This window comes from Schistocerca serialis, chromosome 6, assembly GCF_023864345.2.
Source record: "Schistocerca serialis cubense isolate TAMUIC-IGC-003099 chromosome 6, iqSchSeri2.2, whole genome shotgun sequence".
Taxonomy (NCBI): Eukaryota; Metazoa; Arthropoda; class Insecta; order Orthoptera; family Acrididae; genus Schistocerca; species Schistocerca serialis.
The window spans coordinates 729,178,737-729,196,525 of NC_064643.1; the positions used below are offsets into that span (position 1 = coordinate 729,178,737).

A 17,789-nucleotide genomic window follows, 5' to 3' on the forward strand; every position below is an offset into this window, starting at 1 on the left:
TGCTAAGGGGCTATGGTATGGGAATTTCAATGTGTGCGAGGACTGCAGACATGTACATGCAAGCAAACATTACTTAACTTTAATTTTTTAAGATGGAATTAAAACTTTGACTGCCCACTTATGAAGTACTTCTGTTATTAATTTGTGACAGTGATATTCGAATTAACTCAAATATGCACTTCTGTTTACTGTTAAATTACGCTTTTTACAAGAGGGTGCTAAGAAACTATTTAGTAACATAATGAAATATACGACTGCTGATGTAGTTGTGAGATCTTCAATCTGTACACCGGTTTGATACAGCTGTCCGCACTAGTGTACCCTGGGCAAACTTCTTTATTTCTGCATCACTACTGCATTATAAATCCATTTGAACATGTTTACAGTACTGAATACATGTTCTGTCTGTACAACTATAGCACTCACACTTATCAAATTGTTGATTTCTTGATGCCTCAGGATGTGTCCTGATCAACTGATAACTCCTCTTAGTCGAGATGAGTGCCGATAAAACAGATGAAAGATTCTTTAAGGCATTTTTGCAACCTTTGTGAAACAGAACATGTTTTTAAACTATATATTACAGCAATGCACTTTTGAATTGAGGTGAATGTGTTTTCTTCTTTTAATTTCAGGTTTTGGCTATTTTCCGTGGGGAGAATCTAAAGGCATTGTCAGTGAAGCTCAACTTTCCCAAATTTGCATTCGACCGCATATTCTCATTCTGCCACAGACGTTGGCTGTCGAAAGGAAAATTCTACGAGTTTCGTTCTACTTTATTCCAGCAGAGCTGTCAAGATGCATACAGCCGACTCAGTAAGCTAGTTTCATTTTCACTATACATACGAGACACAGTGTAGGCAAAAGAAGTGAGTCATGCCTGAAATGTAGTCACGTAACCTGAAATTTCTGTACTGAGCCACATGTGATATGTCTTCATTTTCTTTCCAGTTGAGCCTTTAATAGCACGTCAAGTTAGATCAGAATTACTGCAAATAGCAGTGTGTGCTGCCATTGAAGTTTTTGCATCAAATTTGAAAGCACTTCTTCTTGCTCCGCCGTTACGAGGAAAATCTATTCTAGGAATTGATCCTGGTAAAATTTAATTTGAACACATTAAATAGACTAAAGAGTGATTTTTTACTTACTATTTTTTGCTGGGGCTATTAAGATCATAATGGATACAAACTTGTGCAGGTTTTCGTAACGGATGTAAGCTGGCAGTTATTTCAGCTACTGGTGAAGTACTTCGCACTGATGTTATTTACCCACATACATCAAAATACCAAGTACCAGATGATGACCCAGATGCACTGAAACTGAAAGACATTATTACGGGATCACAGTGAGTGCTAATCATTATTATGAAGGATGCAGCGAATGTAATTTTATTGCCAGAAAATGGAATGGCTGGTCTTAATGTTATTTATATAAATCTGTTTTCCATTTCTGTCTCGTACTCCCACAGGTTATCGTTGTGCTTGATTGTGGATTCATACAAGGTTCAGTGAAATCATGTGTAATTCAGAACTGGACTCATCGGTTTTCTTTCTTTATATAGTGCGAGGTTTTCTTTAGTTATACAGTAAGACCACAATAATCCAGCACTGGATAATCCAGCAGACTCGATAATAAGGCACACATCAGAAATTTTCCTGTATTTTTAGCTCTGTGCTGTTGGCAGCACAGTTGGACGCCTTTGAAAAACATCAGAACTGTTCAGCACCGCCCCTCCTCAGTGACAATTGTCTGCCTCTTTGAGCAATTATATTCTTGCCAAGATAAGCCAGTTGTGTTGTTAGCTTTATGTTAATATCAACAGTTCCTTGTTCACTAGACGTAAATTTACAGTCCTTACATTTGCATCTGTGCTGTGGGGTTTTATGTAATAGTTACTTAATAAAGTCATTGTATTGTATCACTATTCAACTTATTCTGTGACTGTCAGGTAGACTACCACACAGTAAAAAGTGTGTATGTACAGTGCATATGTTTTCCAAATAGACCTAAAACAGCAAAAACACAAACATGTGACATTGGCAATCCAACAGATTGTTGACATCAAAAGATTGGAAAAAGATGAAAACCAGAACAATCTTCATTTATATACCATATTTTAAAAAAAAAAAAAAAAAAAAAAAATGAAAGAGCTACATTTAGAAAAAATTGTTTCACAACTGTTTCAGTTAAAACTTTAAATGTTAGGCAAACTGTTAAAAAAAAAGAAGTAAGTTATAAACTGTAGATGTTCTGTGTAAGTGGTTCAGTGCTAGGAGAGCAGAAGAAAAGCCAACAATGGGGTATAAATCAATTGAAAAGGCCAAATGTTTTCAGAAGAAACTGGATCTGCCCTTATTCAAGTTGTTTCTTCCTCGAAAGGGTGACTTCAAAATTCATCGTGACTTCCGTCACGTAGATGTTTCTGCTGGAATAAAATCCATTGCCATTGATGAAGCTGCTGCCAGTGAGTATAGAACATCGTTTCAGAAGGTTGTTGATGAACATAGGTTGTCACCACACAGAATTTATGACGCTGATGAGACTGGCCTGTTATGGCAGTATTTGCCAAATTCAACCCTAGCTGAAGCTAAGGAGTCCAGCACAAAGGTTTCGAAAAAGAGTAAAGCAGAATAACTGTCTTCATATGTGGAAATGCTTCAGGTGATCGTAAATTTCTTTGTTTGTGATTGGGAGCTATCAGAAGCATTGACCTCTAAAAAACGTTATACATATGCCAGTTAATTGTGGCACACAGGCTAATGCCTGTATGAAACCTGAGTTTTTCAGACTGGTTCTTTCACCATTTTGTTCCGGGTGTGAAAGAAAATATTTAGGTAAATAGGACTACCTACAAATTTTTGGAAAAAAAGGGGGATGGGCTACCAGCAAATTCTAAGGGGTTCTCATCCTTGAAAATTGCCAAGGTCACACTCCAGAACCTGAGCTTGTGTCAGGTCAAGGGGTCATACAAACTTTCAAGTGCAAGTACAGAGGAATGTTTGTGCAAAAACTGCGATGCTGATATTGCAGCATCCAAGAGTTACAACACAATTGTAACATTAAAGACACTATTTTCACATTTGCAGTTGGTTGAACGTCTGTGAAAAGTGGAACATTGCAAAGGGCTGAAGAAAATGATGGCCTTAACTGGACGAAAAACCCAAGATAAAAAGCAATGCACATTATGATGAGTCAATATCTCATCACTCTGAAATAGTACAAATGATAAAGTCTGCATCCACTGATTAACTGAGTGTTTTCAACAGAAGTAGTTTACAAATGTAGCAACGTTGACAGAAATTTAGCTGTTGAAGAAGGGTTGACTGATGAAGTGATATTACAAGGTGTTTGCAACTCACTGGAGGCTGCAGAAACTGACAAGGGAACCTCCCCATCACACCCCCCTCAGGTTTATTTATAAGTTGGCCCAGCGGATAGGCCTTGAAAAACTGAACACAGATCAATCGAGAAAACAGGAAGAAGTTGTGTGGAACTATGAAAAAAAGAAGCAAAATATACAAACTGAGTAGTCCATGTGCAAGATATGCAACATCAAGGATAATGTCAGCTCAGGAGCACCGTGGTTAGCGGGAGGAGCTGCAGCACGAGAGGTCCTTGGTTCAAGTCTTTCCTCAAGTGAGAAATTTACTTTCTTTATTTTCACAAAGTTATGATCTGTCCGTTTGTTCATTGACGTCTCTGTTCACTGTAATAAGTTTAGTGTCTGTGTTTTGCGACCGCACCGCAAAACCATGCGATTAGTAGACGAAAGGACGTGCCTCTCCAATGGGAACCGAGAACATTTGATCGCAAAGTCATAGGTCAACCGATTCCTCCACAGGAAAACACGTCTGATATATTCTATACGACACTGCTGACGGCATGTGCGTCACATGACAGGAATATGTTGTCGACCCACCTAACTTGTACACTTGGCGAATGGGTAAAAAAATTCTTCTACCTTGCCCGATTTAGGTTTTCTTGTGGATGTGATAATCAGTCCCAAAAAAGTGATGAAAACATAAGAGTTTGTCACATAAACTGCAACAAATGAATGCAACAGTTTCACAGTCGGACAGTTTTTCCCTGTGCTCTGACAAAACATATGTTTTTAACGTTTTCATACAACGCCCCCATACTACGGCGCAGTTACCTCCCATCGGACGGACAGATAATAATTGTCTGAAAATAAAAAAGTGAAGTTTTCACTCAAGGGGAGACTTGAACCAAAGACCTCTAGTTCTGCAGCCCCTCACGCTAAGCACGGGACCACCACGCTCCTGGGCTCTCATGGTCCTTGATGTTGCCTATCTTGCGCATGGACTACTCAGTTTGTATATTTTGGTTATTTTTTTCATAGTTCCACGCAACTTCTTCCTGTTTTCTTGATTGATCTGTGTTCTGTTTTTCAAGGCCTATTCACTGTGCCAACTTATAACTAAATCTGAGGGGGGTGCGATGGGGAGGTTCCCTTGTGAGTATGATGAAGAATAAACTCTTATAACTCAACATCTCTTAGGCTGAGGCTTATGAAGTCTTAAAAAATTGTATGAAATTTGCCAAGATCACCCAACAATACAACACTTGTGATGTTGTGAATCTGTGCACAATACGAAATAATTTCTTTCAAAAAAGAACTCAATCCGAGAAACAGGTTGGCATTTTTGCAATGCTCTAGTGAGCTCAAAAGGAAATTTCAGCTAAACCATTAGTGGTGGATATCAATCTGGCATATTCCAAGCCCATGACATAATCAAATATTCCTAAAGACAATGATACCAATTAAACTGCACCAAATTAACAGTTTTTATTAACTAGCTTAATCCTGGTCTTTTCAAATCAGTGATTCTTATTTTATTTTACAACTGTAGTACAAAAAAGTTTTTATGTATATATTGAACTTTTCCGACACTTTGAGCATTAAACTGATTTAATAGAGCAGTACGGTATTCAACTTTGACTTCAGTTTTGTTTTTGCAGAAAAGTAATCCATTCTTTTAATTTTTCATACTACAATCTCTTCTGTTGTGTTTAATCAATAAATTAGTTGTTTTTGTACACTAAAACTGTAGGGTTTGTTTCTACACCTTAAAAAAGCATGTTTTTAAAAATTGATCTTGATAATATGCCAACAGATCCCTGAGCAAGCCAAGTAATCAATGTCATACTGTAGTATGTTAGTCATTAACTTTGATGCCAGACGTAAACTCTAGCCTACCTCCAGTTCTGTAGATAAGTTGAAATGCAGATGCACTGTGTTTCATAGGTGGTAGGAAGCTGTTTTGTAATGACATTCTTTTATCCATAACAGTTTGCGAGCACTGTAGCTCTTTTCATAAATATCATTCGAGGAAGAAATTGCTACCAGATTTACTTTTTGATGAATGCCTTATTTCTTTTTCGTTGTGTAATGTAATTTGAGACAGTGCTCACTGAAATTTCATTGTTAATGTCATGCTCTCAGAACATTCATGTCAATTTATAATTTCCTACCTTTGAGTAAAATATCAGCACAGTAATATATCAGGAAACTGGAGAATCATATTGTGTACAGAAAAGTTATTGTGTTGAAGACACGTGCAAATATATTTAATCCCATCAGTTTGGGCTGCACTAATATGTTGTCATATACATATTATGGAACATATTGTATCAAAATATCAAAAGGAATATTCTCTGGAAGACACCATAAAATTACAGAGACAGCTAGCCAGTGTTCACCTTCAGGTGGAAAAATGCCCGTGCTTCTGATATAAATGGTTAAAAGTGGTGCAACGGAGGGACCGGGGGGGTGTAATAAAAATTCTAACTTCAGAAATTATTAGTTCCTTCCTCAGGAAGGACAGGGGGATAATTTGGTGAAGATTATGAAGGAATATGGATCACTCAGATCCCAAGATAGAGGGAACCACTTGGTGTAAGGACAAGTTGTGCATCCGACTTCAGATAGTGGCTAATGTTGGCATAAATGATGCTTCCTCCCTGGGTTATGAGGCTAACCTTGGTTCCTTTAGGCAGTTGGCTGGATGGTGAAGACATCACACACAGAATGCATGCACATTTCACCATTTGTAGCATCAACCCAGAGTCAATAATGGTCTTATGGTTTGAAGTTGAGTTGAAGGTGAAAACCAGAAGCTCGGACAACTCTGCGACAATCTCAAATGTGAATTTCTCAATCTCAGCTGACGGTGGAGAATTGCTAGGCCATTGATATATCAGAAGTGCAGTGAACAAAGGAAGTGGCTAATGGGATGCTGCAAACCATAGGCATTATTACGTTTGTCTGTAGAAATTACTTTCCTGTATATCCTGAGGGTAATGGGGAACATGTGATGTGAAAGCAGGATTTTTTAGGGTTAGAGGAACACCTCCATAGGGACAGTGACAAAATACCTGCAGAAATCAAAGACAGACCAGCCCCATTGCTCCCAGAGGAGAACATTCAGCCTTTGAGATCAGAAAAAAAATTATGTGTTATTAGTAAACTGCTGCAGCATGTATGGTAAGTCCCAGCATTGGTTTCACTTATTAGTGGTAATAATATCCACATAATATCAGAAACAGAAAATTGCCTGAAACAGGAAATGAACAGCAGCTATATTCTTATTTCAGACTGGAATATATATTACAAGAGTGGGCTACTTGGCAGTGGCAGTGACAGTGGCATATTTACTGTCACAAAGAACTCTGTTTTCTAGTGAGATTATTGTAGATTCTGAATGTGAAATAGTATGAGTAAAGGTAAACATCAAAGGTAGCCCAATCATGGTAATCGGATTGTTTATAGGCCACCTGTGTCAAGAGCCGTAGTGGCAGAGTGGTTCAGAGATAACTTGGAGAATATCTCATGTGAAGGGGAGACACACACAATTAGAAATGGTGTCGTAATAAGGGATTTGTTTGAGATTGTTTTGAATATTTTGTCTGAAAATTACTTCGAGCAGATAGTTAAAGAACCAGTGTCTGAGGGCAATTTCTTGACCACCTAGTAACTAACAGCCTCAAACACTGAGGCAAAAATTGGTGATAGTATTGTGGCGACTCTTTCCGTTTGCCTCACTTGTAGCAGCAGATGACGGGCTGCACTGACTGAAAATTGGCAATCAGCAAAGCTCCTGCCACCTAAAGTACCGCCACTTCTCCCCAGCATCCTCGCTGGTCACTTCCACGCCAGGTAGGCCTTCGACTGCTACACTTTCTGGGGGCCACGCACACCAAACTGCTGCTCACACAGTCTCTGTTTCTGCTTCTAGAGGCAACATCTCCTGGCCATGCTCTCGGCAGCTCATCTTGCGCAAATCCCCCACCCCCTGCCGCTGCCCCCTTTGGGCTAACAGCAGGCTTTTGCACCTGCATCCAGTTTCAGTGTATTCCTGCACTCCAGTTAATGAGAGAAGTGCCACTGAGTCTTCCATGTCACCTCCCCGAGCTATGTTCCCTTGAGAGACTTCCTTGACTGCAGGTGTACAAAGTCTGTTGCAAAATGCCCAGGTCGCCTCCCCACCCCCCTCCCCACCCCACTGCACACTCCACCCCCCCCCCCCCACACACACACAAAACCCTCTCCCCCCCCCCCCCTCCGCCACACACACACACACACACACACACACACACACACACACACACACACACCTTCGTGGCTGCCCCTGCTGGGATCATCACCTGGATTACTGAGTGCAGTGTAATTTACTTCAGTGCAGTGAAGTTCGGTAAGTGCCAGAAGTACTGGGCAGGTTTATTACTGTTTCATCCCCAGCCATTTTGGCACCTCTTCACCACCAAGCACGAGACTGAAACGAGTTTTCTCTCCGACTATGCTGGCTTCCTTGACCACCTGATGAGTCGTTATTACTCTCAGACTTCCCTCCTTTTTCCCGTGGATGTGTAACACACGGGTTCGCTCCAGCGAAACCCTGTGTTAACATACCCCTTCCCAGGGCTTGTCTTCTCGTGCTGTCAGATGATGTCGAACAAAATACTGTAAACTGTATAATAGTTGTCTCTTGTTCAAAGACGGCCACAAATAAGGACCCCCCACCCCCACCCCCTTGATTAAGAGGTTGTAACCCATTAAATTTTGATGTAGTAGTTAGCTTTTTGAAATAAATAGCAGACGAACCAGCTCACACACCTCTTTCAGAATGCTTCATTATTTATTGTTTGTCCTTACTAATTAGCTTGTCTTTATAAACATGTTTGCCCATAGGATCATAGAAGGGAACCTTTAAATTGTTCCTTCACTGGTGACCCTGACATAATCCATATCCTCAGCCTCCAGCTAAGAAGCATACCTGGCTCCAACTGTAAAATCTGGTGTGACATTCTTGTGGATCCTTCACAACATGACGATCCCAACAATTGTTCCGCCCCTTTCTCCCTCTCGCCTTCCAGAAATGGAATTTCTAACGTCCCTGGCCTCGCACACGCAGGTGCTTGTGCTTCTGCCACTCTTATGAAACTACGGTTTGTCTGGCCAGGCATCAAATGTTTGACTGCAGCAACTGTATACTGTGCCAGCGCACGTTCACTCCCTCACAGCCACCATTCGCCCCATACAACGTGGGTCACAAATGTACACCTCAACATTGTTGACAGGAGAGTTATTGACTGATTTATTCATTGGCCGGAGGCCACTCCTGTCTCCGATATTTCAGACAAAACTGTGGGTGCAGGCTTCATTTGAATCTGGTTGTTCTGCTCTGGATGCCCCCACATCACTACAGATCGTGGATGTCAGTTCATCTCCAGTCTATGACAGCTACCTGCGGCTCCAGTTTCCACCATACCACCAGCTTCCACCACACAGTTAATAGCATGGTGGAATGGTTCCACCACACACTTAAAACCACCCTTATGTGTTACTCCTCTGAATGGTCTGCTGCTCTACTCCTGGTATTTCTAGGCCTGTGGATCACACAGAAAACTGACCTGGCAACTTATGCCTCTGAGCTGGTACACGGACATTTGCTCGACATTCCTGGTGATTTTTTGGAAACAACCAGAGATGCTGACAGTATCATGCCAGGTTTCATGCAGCAGCTCCAAGGCTTCATGGCCTAGCTGCAACCAACACTTCCACAACGTCGTGGTAAGCACTGTACCTTCATCCACTGTGACTTCACAGCATGCGCACATATCATTCTTCGATTGGGTGCGTACCAGCCACCACTCCACCCATAGCATTCGGTCCCACAATTGGGATCACAACTCGAGGACAAGACGTTCTCCATTTGTCTGATCGGGGCCACAACAACTGTCTCCCTAAACAGGCTCAAACTGGCCTGTGTCCCGGAGCCACCTCCTGCCAACTAGCACAGCACAGCTGAGATGGAGCTGACCCTGCCTGCACCGCCACAAATGACAAGACACAGTTCAACAGTGCCCCCTATGCTGTTCCCAGAGTGCCACTGCCTAATGCCAACGTCGTGTCCGACACCTAACAGCAAACGCTGCCCCTGGCCTGCCACCATCAGACTACATAACTGACACATCTCCCAGTCCCTAGGACCCCAATGTCGCCAATGCAAAGCCCTCCTTGCAGCTTCTGGCTGATGCAGACACCTCTCTGCCCCACAGGCTCTTATCAGTCCTGACACGGTGCTGCCATCACCGCTGATAGCACCCGCACCATTGGAGCAGTGACCCTATTTCACACGCTCCCAACACCGTGCACATTAGCTGCCCCTGCCCCTCCTCTCACTGGAAACCACATCACTCGCAGGAGTACAGCAGTGGCAACTTGCTCATGCGTCCCCAACAAGAATCCTTAATAGACTCCAAACACCCTTCTGTGCGGTTGGCATCCATATCTTCCTCTCGGAAGGGAGAACTGTGTGATGACTTTTTCTGTTCGCCTCCAGTTGTAGCAACAGACGACAAGCTGCACTGACCGAAAGCCAGTGATCAGTGAAGCTCCTGCCAATTGAGGTACCACTGCATCTTCTCAGCACCCTCACTAGTCACTTCCTCTGCAGGTAGACCTTTGACTGCCACATTTTCTGGGAGCCTTAGGCACCAAACTGTCACTCACATAGTCTGCTTCCGCTTTTATGAGGCATTATCTCCTGGCCATGATCTCGGCAGCTTGTCTTGTGCAATCCCCTGTGGTTCGTGTCATTAACTGCCGCACATCGCTGGAGTGCATGATAGCAACACCTCTTCACCACCAAGCACGGCAGTGAAACAAGATTTTTTTTTTTTTTTTTTTTTCCCCTCTCTCTCTCTCTCTCTCTCTCTCTCTGACTGTGCTGGCTTCCTTGACCACCTGATGAGTTCTTATTACTCTAAAACTTACTTCTTTTTTCTGGATGTATAATGTACGGGTGTCGCTCCGGCAAAATTCTGTGTTAACATCCCTCTTCCCAGAGTTTATCTTCTCATGCTGCCAGACGATGTCGAACAAAATACTGTAAACTGTGTAATAGTTGTACCTATTCGAAGACTGCCACAAGCTGTGACTCTCCTTGATTAAGAGGTTGTAACACATTAAATTTTGATGTACTAGTTAGCTTTTTGAAATAAATATCTGACAAACCAGCTCACAAACCCCTTTCAGTACACCTCATTATTTATTGTTTGTCCATACTAATTAGCATTTCTGTATAAACATGTTTGCCTTTAGAGCATAGAAGGGAACCTTCAATTTTTTTTTTTTTTTTTTTTTTTTTTTTTTTTTTTTTTTTTTTTTTTTTTTTTTTTTTTTTTCACTGCGGACCACAACATGATCCACACCCCTCAAATCATTGAGTCTGGTCTCAACTTCCAGTGAAGGTGTATCTGTAAAAATTTGGAGTGATGTTCTCATGGTTCCTTTACAATCTGATAGTTCCAACAGTTACCCACGCCCCTTTCTCCCTCTCGCATTCTGTGTATAGTTCTACATGTTCAAAGACACTTTCACAAGCAAGGACTCCCCTTGATTAAGAGATTATAACCCATTAAATTTTGTTGGAATAGTTAGCTTTTAGAAATAAATAACTCACAAACCAGCTCACACACCTCTTTCAGTACACCTCATTATTTTTGTTTGTCTTTTTTAATTAGCGTGCCTCCATAAACGTGTTGGATCTTAGAATCATAGAAGGCAAACTTCTCAATGACTTCTCAATGACTGCAGATATTATGGGAATGTTAAAAATGTAGAAAAATATTTTTGTTTAGCAAGTATGACACAAGACAAACTGCAAGACATCTGTGTAGCCAACATCAAGTATTTAGCTCTAAGGACAAATATGTGGAGCATAAATGGGTAAAACTCAAATGCATCGTACAATATGACTTTCATATATATGTGGAACAGGGTTGTGTGGGATGGAAAAGGCATACTATGATTCAGTATCTATGTTAGAAAATTACTGGGAAGGCAAAGAGAGTTTCATCTCTAATTTAAGAAGAGTCAAAGCCTGGTAGACAGACAGAAGGAGAAAGACTCAAAAAATGTAGGAAGCATTCATTTAATTTAAGAGTAACATTTTGTCAAACAATCGACTAACAATGCTAAGAACCTTAAGTCCTATGTACCGTCAGTAAGTGGATCAAAATAATCTATTAAATCACTCAGTGACCATACTGGCACTGAAAAAGATGATGAGAGAATGAAGGCTGAAATACTGAATTTGGTCTTCCAAAATTGTTTCACTGTAGAAGACCATAATATGTTTCAGTCATTGCACAAATGCTGAAATGGCAGATATTGAGAGATGCGATCACTGATTAGAAAATCAACTAAAACTCCTCAACAGTGAAAAAACAGCTGGACTGGATGAGATACCTGTGAGGTTCTACAGAGTTTCTGCGAAAGAACTTCTCCCCTTTTAACATTAGTTTATCGTAGGTCCCTAGTGATTCGAAAAGACACAGCTCATTTTTGTTTTCAAGAAAGGCCATTATACAGATGGACATATTTATGGGCCTACCAGTATATGACTGATGCCAGCCTGTTGTAGAATTATGGAACAAGTCATTATGTTGTTCTGGGAGAATGAGAATCTTTCTAAAGAACATCATGGATTTCATAAAACTCCATTGACAAAGGCATTCAGTGTCATTTAGAGAACAAATTACGAGCTAACCAAGTATCTAACCAGACTTGTGATTGGACGCAGGACTTTCTTGTTGTTAAAAGCCAACGTATTTTTATTGGAACAAAAGCAACAAATGTTAAGGTAATTTAGTGAAAACCCCAGTGGATTGGTACACAGCTCCTACTATTTACGATTTACATTAATGACCTAGTGGATACTTTTGGAGGGTCCTTGAGGATATTCATGGAAGATGCTGTTTTGTGTAGGAAATTTGTGATGCAAGAAACTTAATGAAATGCAGGAAGGCCTGCAGAGGTTTGATGACTGGTGCAGGGTGTGAGGTAGTGGGCGGGTTGTGGCGCCCAGAAAATATTCTAAGTTCAGAGTTGGCGTGGCCACACAGGCCGCTCAGCAAGCCGGGGCCCAGCAGCAACCACGTGGTGCCGAACGTTAGCTGAGCAAGCGGGGTAGCCCCAGTGCATGGTCCAGCTGGGAATTTCATGTTGATGCTGTGTCGATGAAGGAGACATGCCGGGAGTGCCAAAGATGGCGGACTTTGTGAAACCTACGGACTTTCACAGTTCGTATAGAAATTAATAGTAGCCAGATGAATCATGATATTGCAAAAACAAACATGTAATTACCATTATTTGCATGATGAGTCTGATAGTTTAATCAGATTTTCAATATCTTTATTAGTTTAAAATTCAGTATCTGACGATAAATTATAAAAGTAACACCCAGCAACGAATTTCCAAAATCTAAACAGTTCATCCGATTTTGTTGACTGACGTCTCTTTAGAAAGCTATTAGTGTGAACCTAAATTGGTATAAATTACAGGCATTTAACTTGTAAAGTACATGAGTTATTGGAGGTCAAAGAGGCCATTACTATTGATCACGTCAGGCCATAAGTACTCTACTCCACAGTTACACAAAAAAACGGTACCGGCATCCAATATATACTATTCGTGAAGAAATTGGTCAGTTATTTACTGTGTTTTAGAATGCACAGAGACATTAGACTACTGGCTTACTTGTGTTCTATTCCTTTGATATATGTTTATTGGACTTGTTCATGTCTTTAATAATGTGTGTTAGAGCATGTTTATGGTCCAGCCGTAGGAATATTTATTCAATTTCAAGTTATTTAAATGTAAATACAGTATTTAGAATGTGTTTCATTATGTTTGTGAGTGTGCGTTGGCTTGAAAACATGGCGGTAGCACTCTAGCCAATCACAGCGCTCGTGAATGGGGAGACTGGATGGAAGTGGGAAAAGAGTATGGGAGAGGACAGGAGAGAGGTCTGGACAGTACAGCGCAATGGACGCAGAGTAGCGGGAAAGACTTGGAGAGTGGAGCAGTTTGCGAATGGTCGAGGGAGACAGAAATATTTCATAGTGCCAACTTGTGCACTTGTGAGATTTCTGTGGCTTCTGCAGTGAAGACGTAGTATGTGTTTAGAAGTGAATATCTCACGAGCTATGCTGTTGTTCATAATTAATTACGTGAAGTAGGAATCTATTGTTTTCCTGTTATTCAACTTACATTTTATTTAATTGCTGGACCATCAACACCAATAAGTGTGTTTTCGTAATAAAGGGCATTCTTAAAGGTACTTCTGCTATCGTACTCATCATGTAAACACATTAAAATAGTACCTACAGAATTTATTTAATTGCAGTCTTTCATGCATAAATGTCTATGTTACGTTCAAAATTCACAATTGCCGAGTAATAGAAACCTTCGGCCATTTGATTCGTGTGTATATTCATATTGTATACTGTAGACTTAATAGTATTCAGCTTGAAATGCGGCAACTATGTATCACAGCCCCTAGACAATGAAGCCAGCCAAAACCTTTTAATATTTCAACTTTGAGTCTGAGGGTACATAGTTGAGGGCCACCATATCATTTCATTTGTTTTTAAAAGCCCGCAAGGGGCTATCACATGAACCTGAAAGATAATAAATGCAACATAATTCTCAGAAATAGGAGAGAGATGAACTACTTTTCAATTGTAGTGTAGATGACAGATTATTGGAAACAATAACTGTCATAAAATTTCAACTGATTCGTGATTACTGTTCATTGGTCTATAACTCTTATTAAGTAGGATTAATATAATGGAAGGAAACATTCCACGTGGGAAAAATTATATATAAAAACAAAGATGAGGTGACTTACCGAACAAAAGCGCTGGCAGGTCGATAGACACACAAACAAACACAAACATACACACAAAATTCAAGCTTTCGCAACAAACTGTTGCCTCATCAGGAAAGAGGGAAGGAGAGGGGAAGACGAAAGGAAGTGGGTTTTAAGGGAGAGGGTAAGGAGTCATTCCAATCCCGGGAGCGGAAAGACTTACCTTAGGGGGAAAAAAGTCTGCTTGTGTCTGTATGTGTGGATGGATATGTGCGTGTGTGCGAGTGTATACCTGTCCTTTTTTCCCCCTAAGGTAAGTCTTTCCGCTCCCGGGATTGGAATGACTCCTTACCCTCTCCCTTAAAACCCACTTCCTTTCGTCTTCCCCTCTCCTTCCCTCTTTTCTGATGAGGCAACAGTTTGTTGCGAAAGCTTGAATTTTGTGTGTATGTTTGTGTTTGTTTGTGTGTATCGACCTGCCAGCGCTTTTGTTCGGTAAGTCACCTCATCTTTGTTTTTATATATAAGTAGGATTAATGTAAGTTATAATGAAGACCCAATGAACAGTGATACATTTCAGCTATGGTTAATTTACTCAGAAGGAGAGAGGTGGATCCTCAATAAACTCCAGTAGCAGATGCTACAAGAGAGATGATGTGCATCATGGATAGGTTTACTGTTAAAATTTTGAGAGCTTATGTTCCAAGAAGAGTTGAACAGCATATACTCCCCCCCCCCCTCCCCCCCCCCCCCCAACACACACACACACACACACACACACACACACACACACACACACACACACTCATCATTGTTTGTTATTGTTGTGGTCTTTAGTCTGAAGACTGGTTTCTTACAGCTCTCCATGCTACTCTACTCAGTGTAAGCCTCTTCATCTCCAGATAACTACTGCAACCTACACTCTTTCGCACCTGCTTACTGTATTCATCTCTTGGTCTCTCCCCTACAATTTGTAACCCCCGCAAACTTCTCTCCAATACTAAATTGGTGACTCTTGATGTCTCAGAATGTGTCCTAGCAACTGATCCCTTCTTCTAGTCAAGTTGTGCACAAATTTCTTTGCTCCCCAATTCTATTTAGTGCATCCTCAGTAGTTACATAATCTTCCCATCTTATCATCAGCATTCTTCTGTAGTACCACATTTCAAAAATTTCTGTTCTCTTCTGGTTTAAACTGTTTATCATCCATGTTTAACTTCCATACGTGGCTTTGCTCCATACAAATAGTTACAAAAAATACTTTCTGACCTTTCACTCTGTACTCAGCATTAGGAAATTCCTCTTCTTCAGAAACACTTTTAATCCCGTTGCTAGTCTACATTTTATATCCTCCCTACTTTGGCAGTCGTCAGTTATTTTGCTGCCCAAATAGCGAAAGTCATCTACTGCTTTAAGTGTCCTATTTCCTAATCTAATTCCTTCAGCTTCAAGTGATTTAATTCGAGTACATTTCATTACCTTCATTTCGCTTTTGTTGATGTTAGTTTCAAGTCCTCCTTTCAGGAGACTGTCCATTCCATTCAACTGCTCTACCTAGAGCTTTCCTCTCTCTGACCAATTTGCAGTGTAATTTGCAAACCTCAAAGACTTTATTTCTTCTCTCTGGATTTAAACTTGTGCTCCAAATTTTTATTTTGTTTCCTTTATTGCTTGCTCAATATACAGATTGAGTAACATAGGGAATAGGCTACAACACTGTCTCATTCCCTTCTCAACCACAGCTTCCCTTTCTTACCCCTTGACTCTTATAACTGCCATCTGGTTTCTGTACAAGTTGTAAGTAGCCTTCTGCTCCCTGCATTTTACCCTTACTTTCCTCAGAATTCCAAGGAGAGTACCAGGTGCAGAAGTATGAAACCAGAATTTGTTTGAAATAATTACACGTCTGTTGTTTCAAACTGGTAAACAACATTTTATTCAAAATAATCTCCATTGCTATTTATAAATTTCTCCCACCTCTCTGGGACGCTGTGAATGTCACACTAAAAACACAGTTCTTCTTTTGAAGCGAACAATTTTCGTACAAATTGAAACATTGTTCAGTGAGAGCATGCCCCAGTGATGCAAATAGATGCTAATCGGATGAGTCAAACCTGGAGAATAAGCTGCATTCCCTAGTATTTCCCAACTGAATGCTTCAATCGTTTCCCTGAACTGTTTTGCCGTGTGTGATGGGGCGTTATCATGGAGCAATAAGACTTTGTGTTGCCTTCTTCCATATTCTGGTCATTTCTCACATAATGCTCGATTTAAATCGTTCATTTGCTGTTGGCAGCGATCAGTGTTGACGGTTTCGCCAGAGTTTAGCAGCTTATAATAGATGACACCCTTCTGATCCCACCGAACACAGAGCAATTGTCTTCTTTCCAAAGTAATTTTGGCTTGCAGTGTATGTCGATGCTTTGCGTATATTCACCCATAATTTACGACACTTTTGATTCTCAAAATATATCTATTTTTCATTGCTGGTTACTATTCTATGGAGAAATGACTTTCTTTTGTATCTTGCGAGCAGCATTTCACAAGTGATCTTTCTACTTGCTTGTTGTCTTTCATTCAGTTCATGCAGAACCCATTTTCTGCACCTTTCCCATAGCTTTCAGCCGAAGAGAAACAGCTTCCTGCGTCACTTTGAATTGTTCTGCGAGTTCCTGTTAAGTTCGAGTATCATCATCATCCAATAAGGCCTGCAATTCATTGTCTTCGAACTTTTTCATGATTTTCCACACTCGTCATTTCTCATGTCAAAATAACCACTTTTGAGTTTTTTTAACCAGTCAAAACACTGTGTTTTTCCAAGAGCATGTTCGCTGAAAGTATCAAGCATTCGATGCAATTCTGCAACAGTTTTCTTCAAATGATAACAGAAAACCAATGCTGTTCACAAATCGTAGTTTGTAGGGACAAAACTGGACATGTTTACTTTCATTCCAATTGATCCGTAGTGAGGAGGTCCTCCAGAATGTAGAACATATCAGAAAAATAATAATACATGACAAATATTTATAACTGAAACAGATACCTATGTATGGAACTTAGGTCACTGTGTGTTGACATTCGTCGTCAGCTCTTACAGGAAGCAGATAGTGCTGCAGGTGCAGTCTCATGGGCCCTACATTGACGGCTAGCACCATCTATAGGGAAATTCTGGTTCATATGTCTAGACCTGGTATTGTAGTCAGCATTGTCAAAGACTCTCTCTGAGTCTACAGATGCTGTAAACGAGGTTTTTCTTTCTTTAACCTATCTGCTAAGAGAAGTCATAGAGGTCAGTATTGCCTTGCATGTTCCCACATTTTTCTGGAATCCAAACTGATCTTCCCCATGGTCCACTTCTATCAATTTTTCCATTTATCTGTAAAGAATTGGTGTTAGTATTTCACAACCATGACCTATTAAACTGATAGTTTGATAATATTCACATCTGTCGGCACTTGCTTTCTTTGGAACTAGATTTATTATATTCTTCTTGAAGTCTGACAGTATTTCGTCTGTCTCATCCATCTTGCCCACCATATGAAAGAGTTTTGTCATGGCTGTCTCTCCCAAGGCTATTAGTAGTTCGAATGGAAAGTGCTCTGTCAAATTCTT

The 17,789-nt window shown here is 40.6% G+C and overlaps 1 protein-coding gene across 3 annotated transcripts in view; it reads left to right on the top strand.

The window, feature by feature from the left end:
* Window positions 1-17,789, top strand: part of LOC126483941 (S1 RNA-binding domain-containing protein 1) — a 265,993-nt gene that overhangs the window by 163,365 nt on the left and 84,839 nt on the right. For all 3 annotated transcript variants that reach the window (XM_050107228.1, XM_050107227.1, XM_050107229.1), the window contains 3 exons: window positions 636-816; window positions 952-1,095; window positions 1,198-1,345. In XM_050107228.1, coding sequence (XP_049963185.1) covers window positions 636-816; window positions 952-1,095; window positions 1,198-1,345 — 473 coding nt within the window. The remainder of the gene's footprint in view (window positions 1-635; window positions 817-951; window positions 1,096-1,197; window positions 1,346-17,789) is intronic.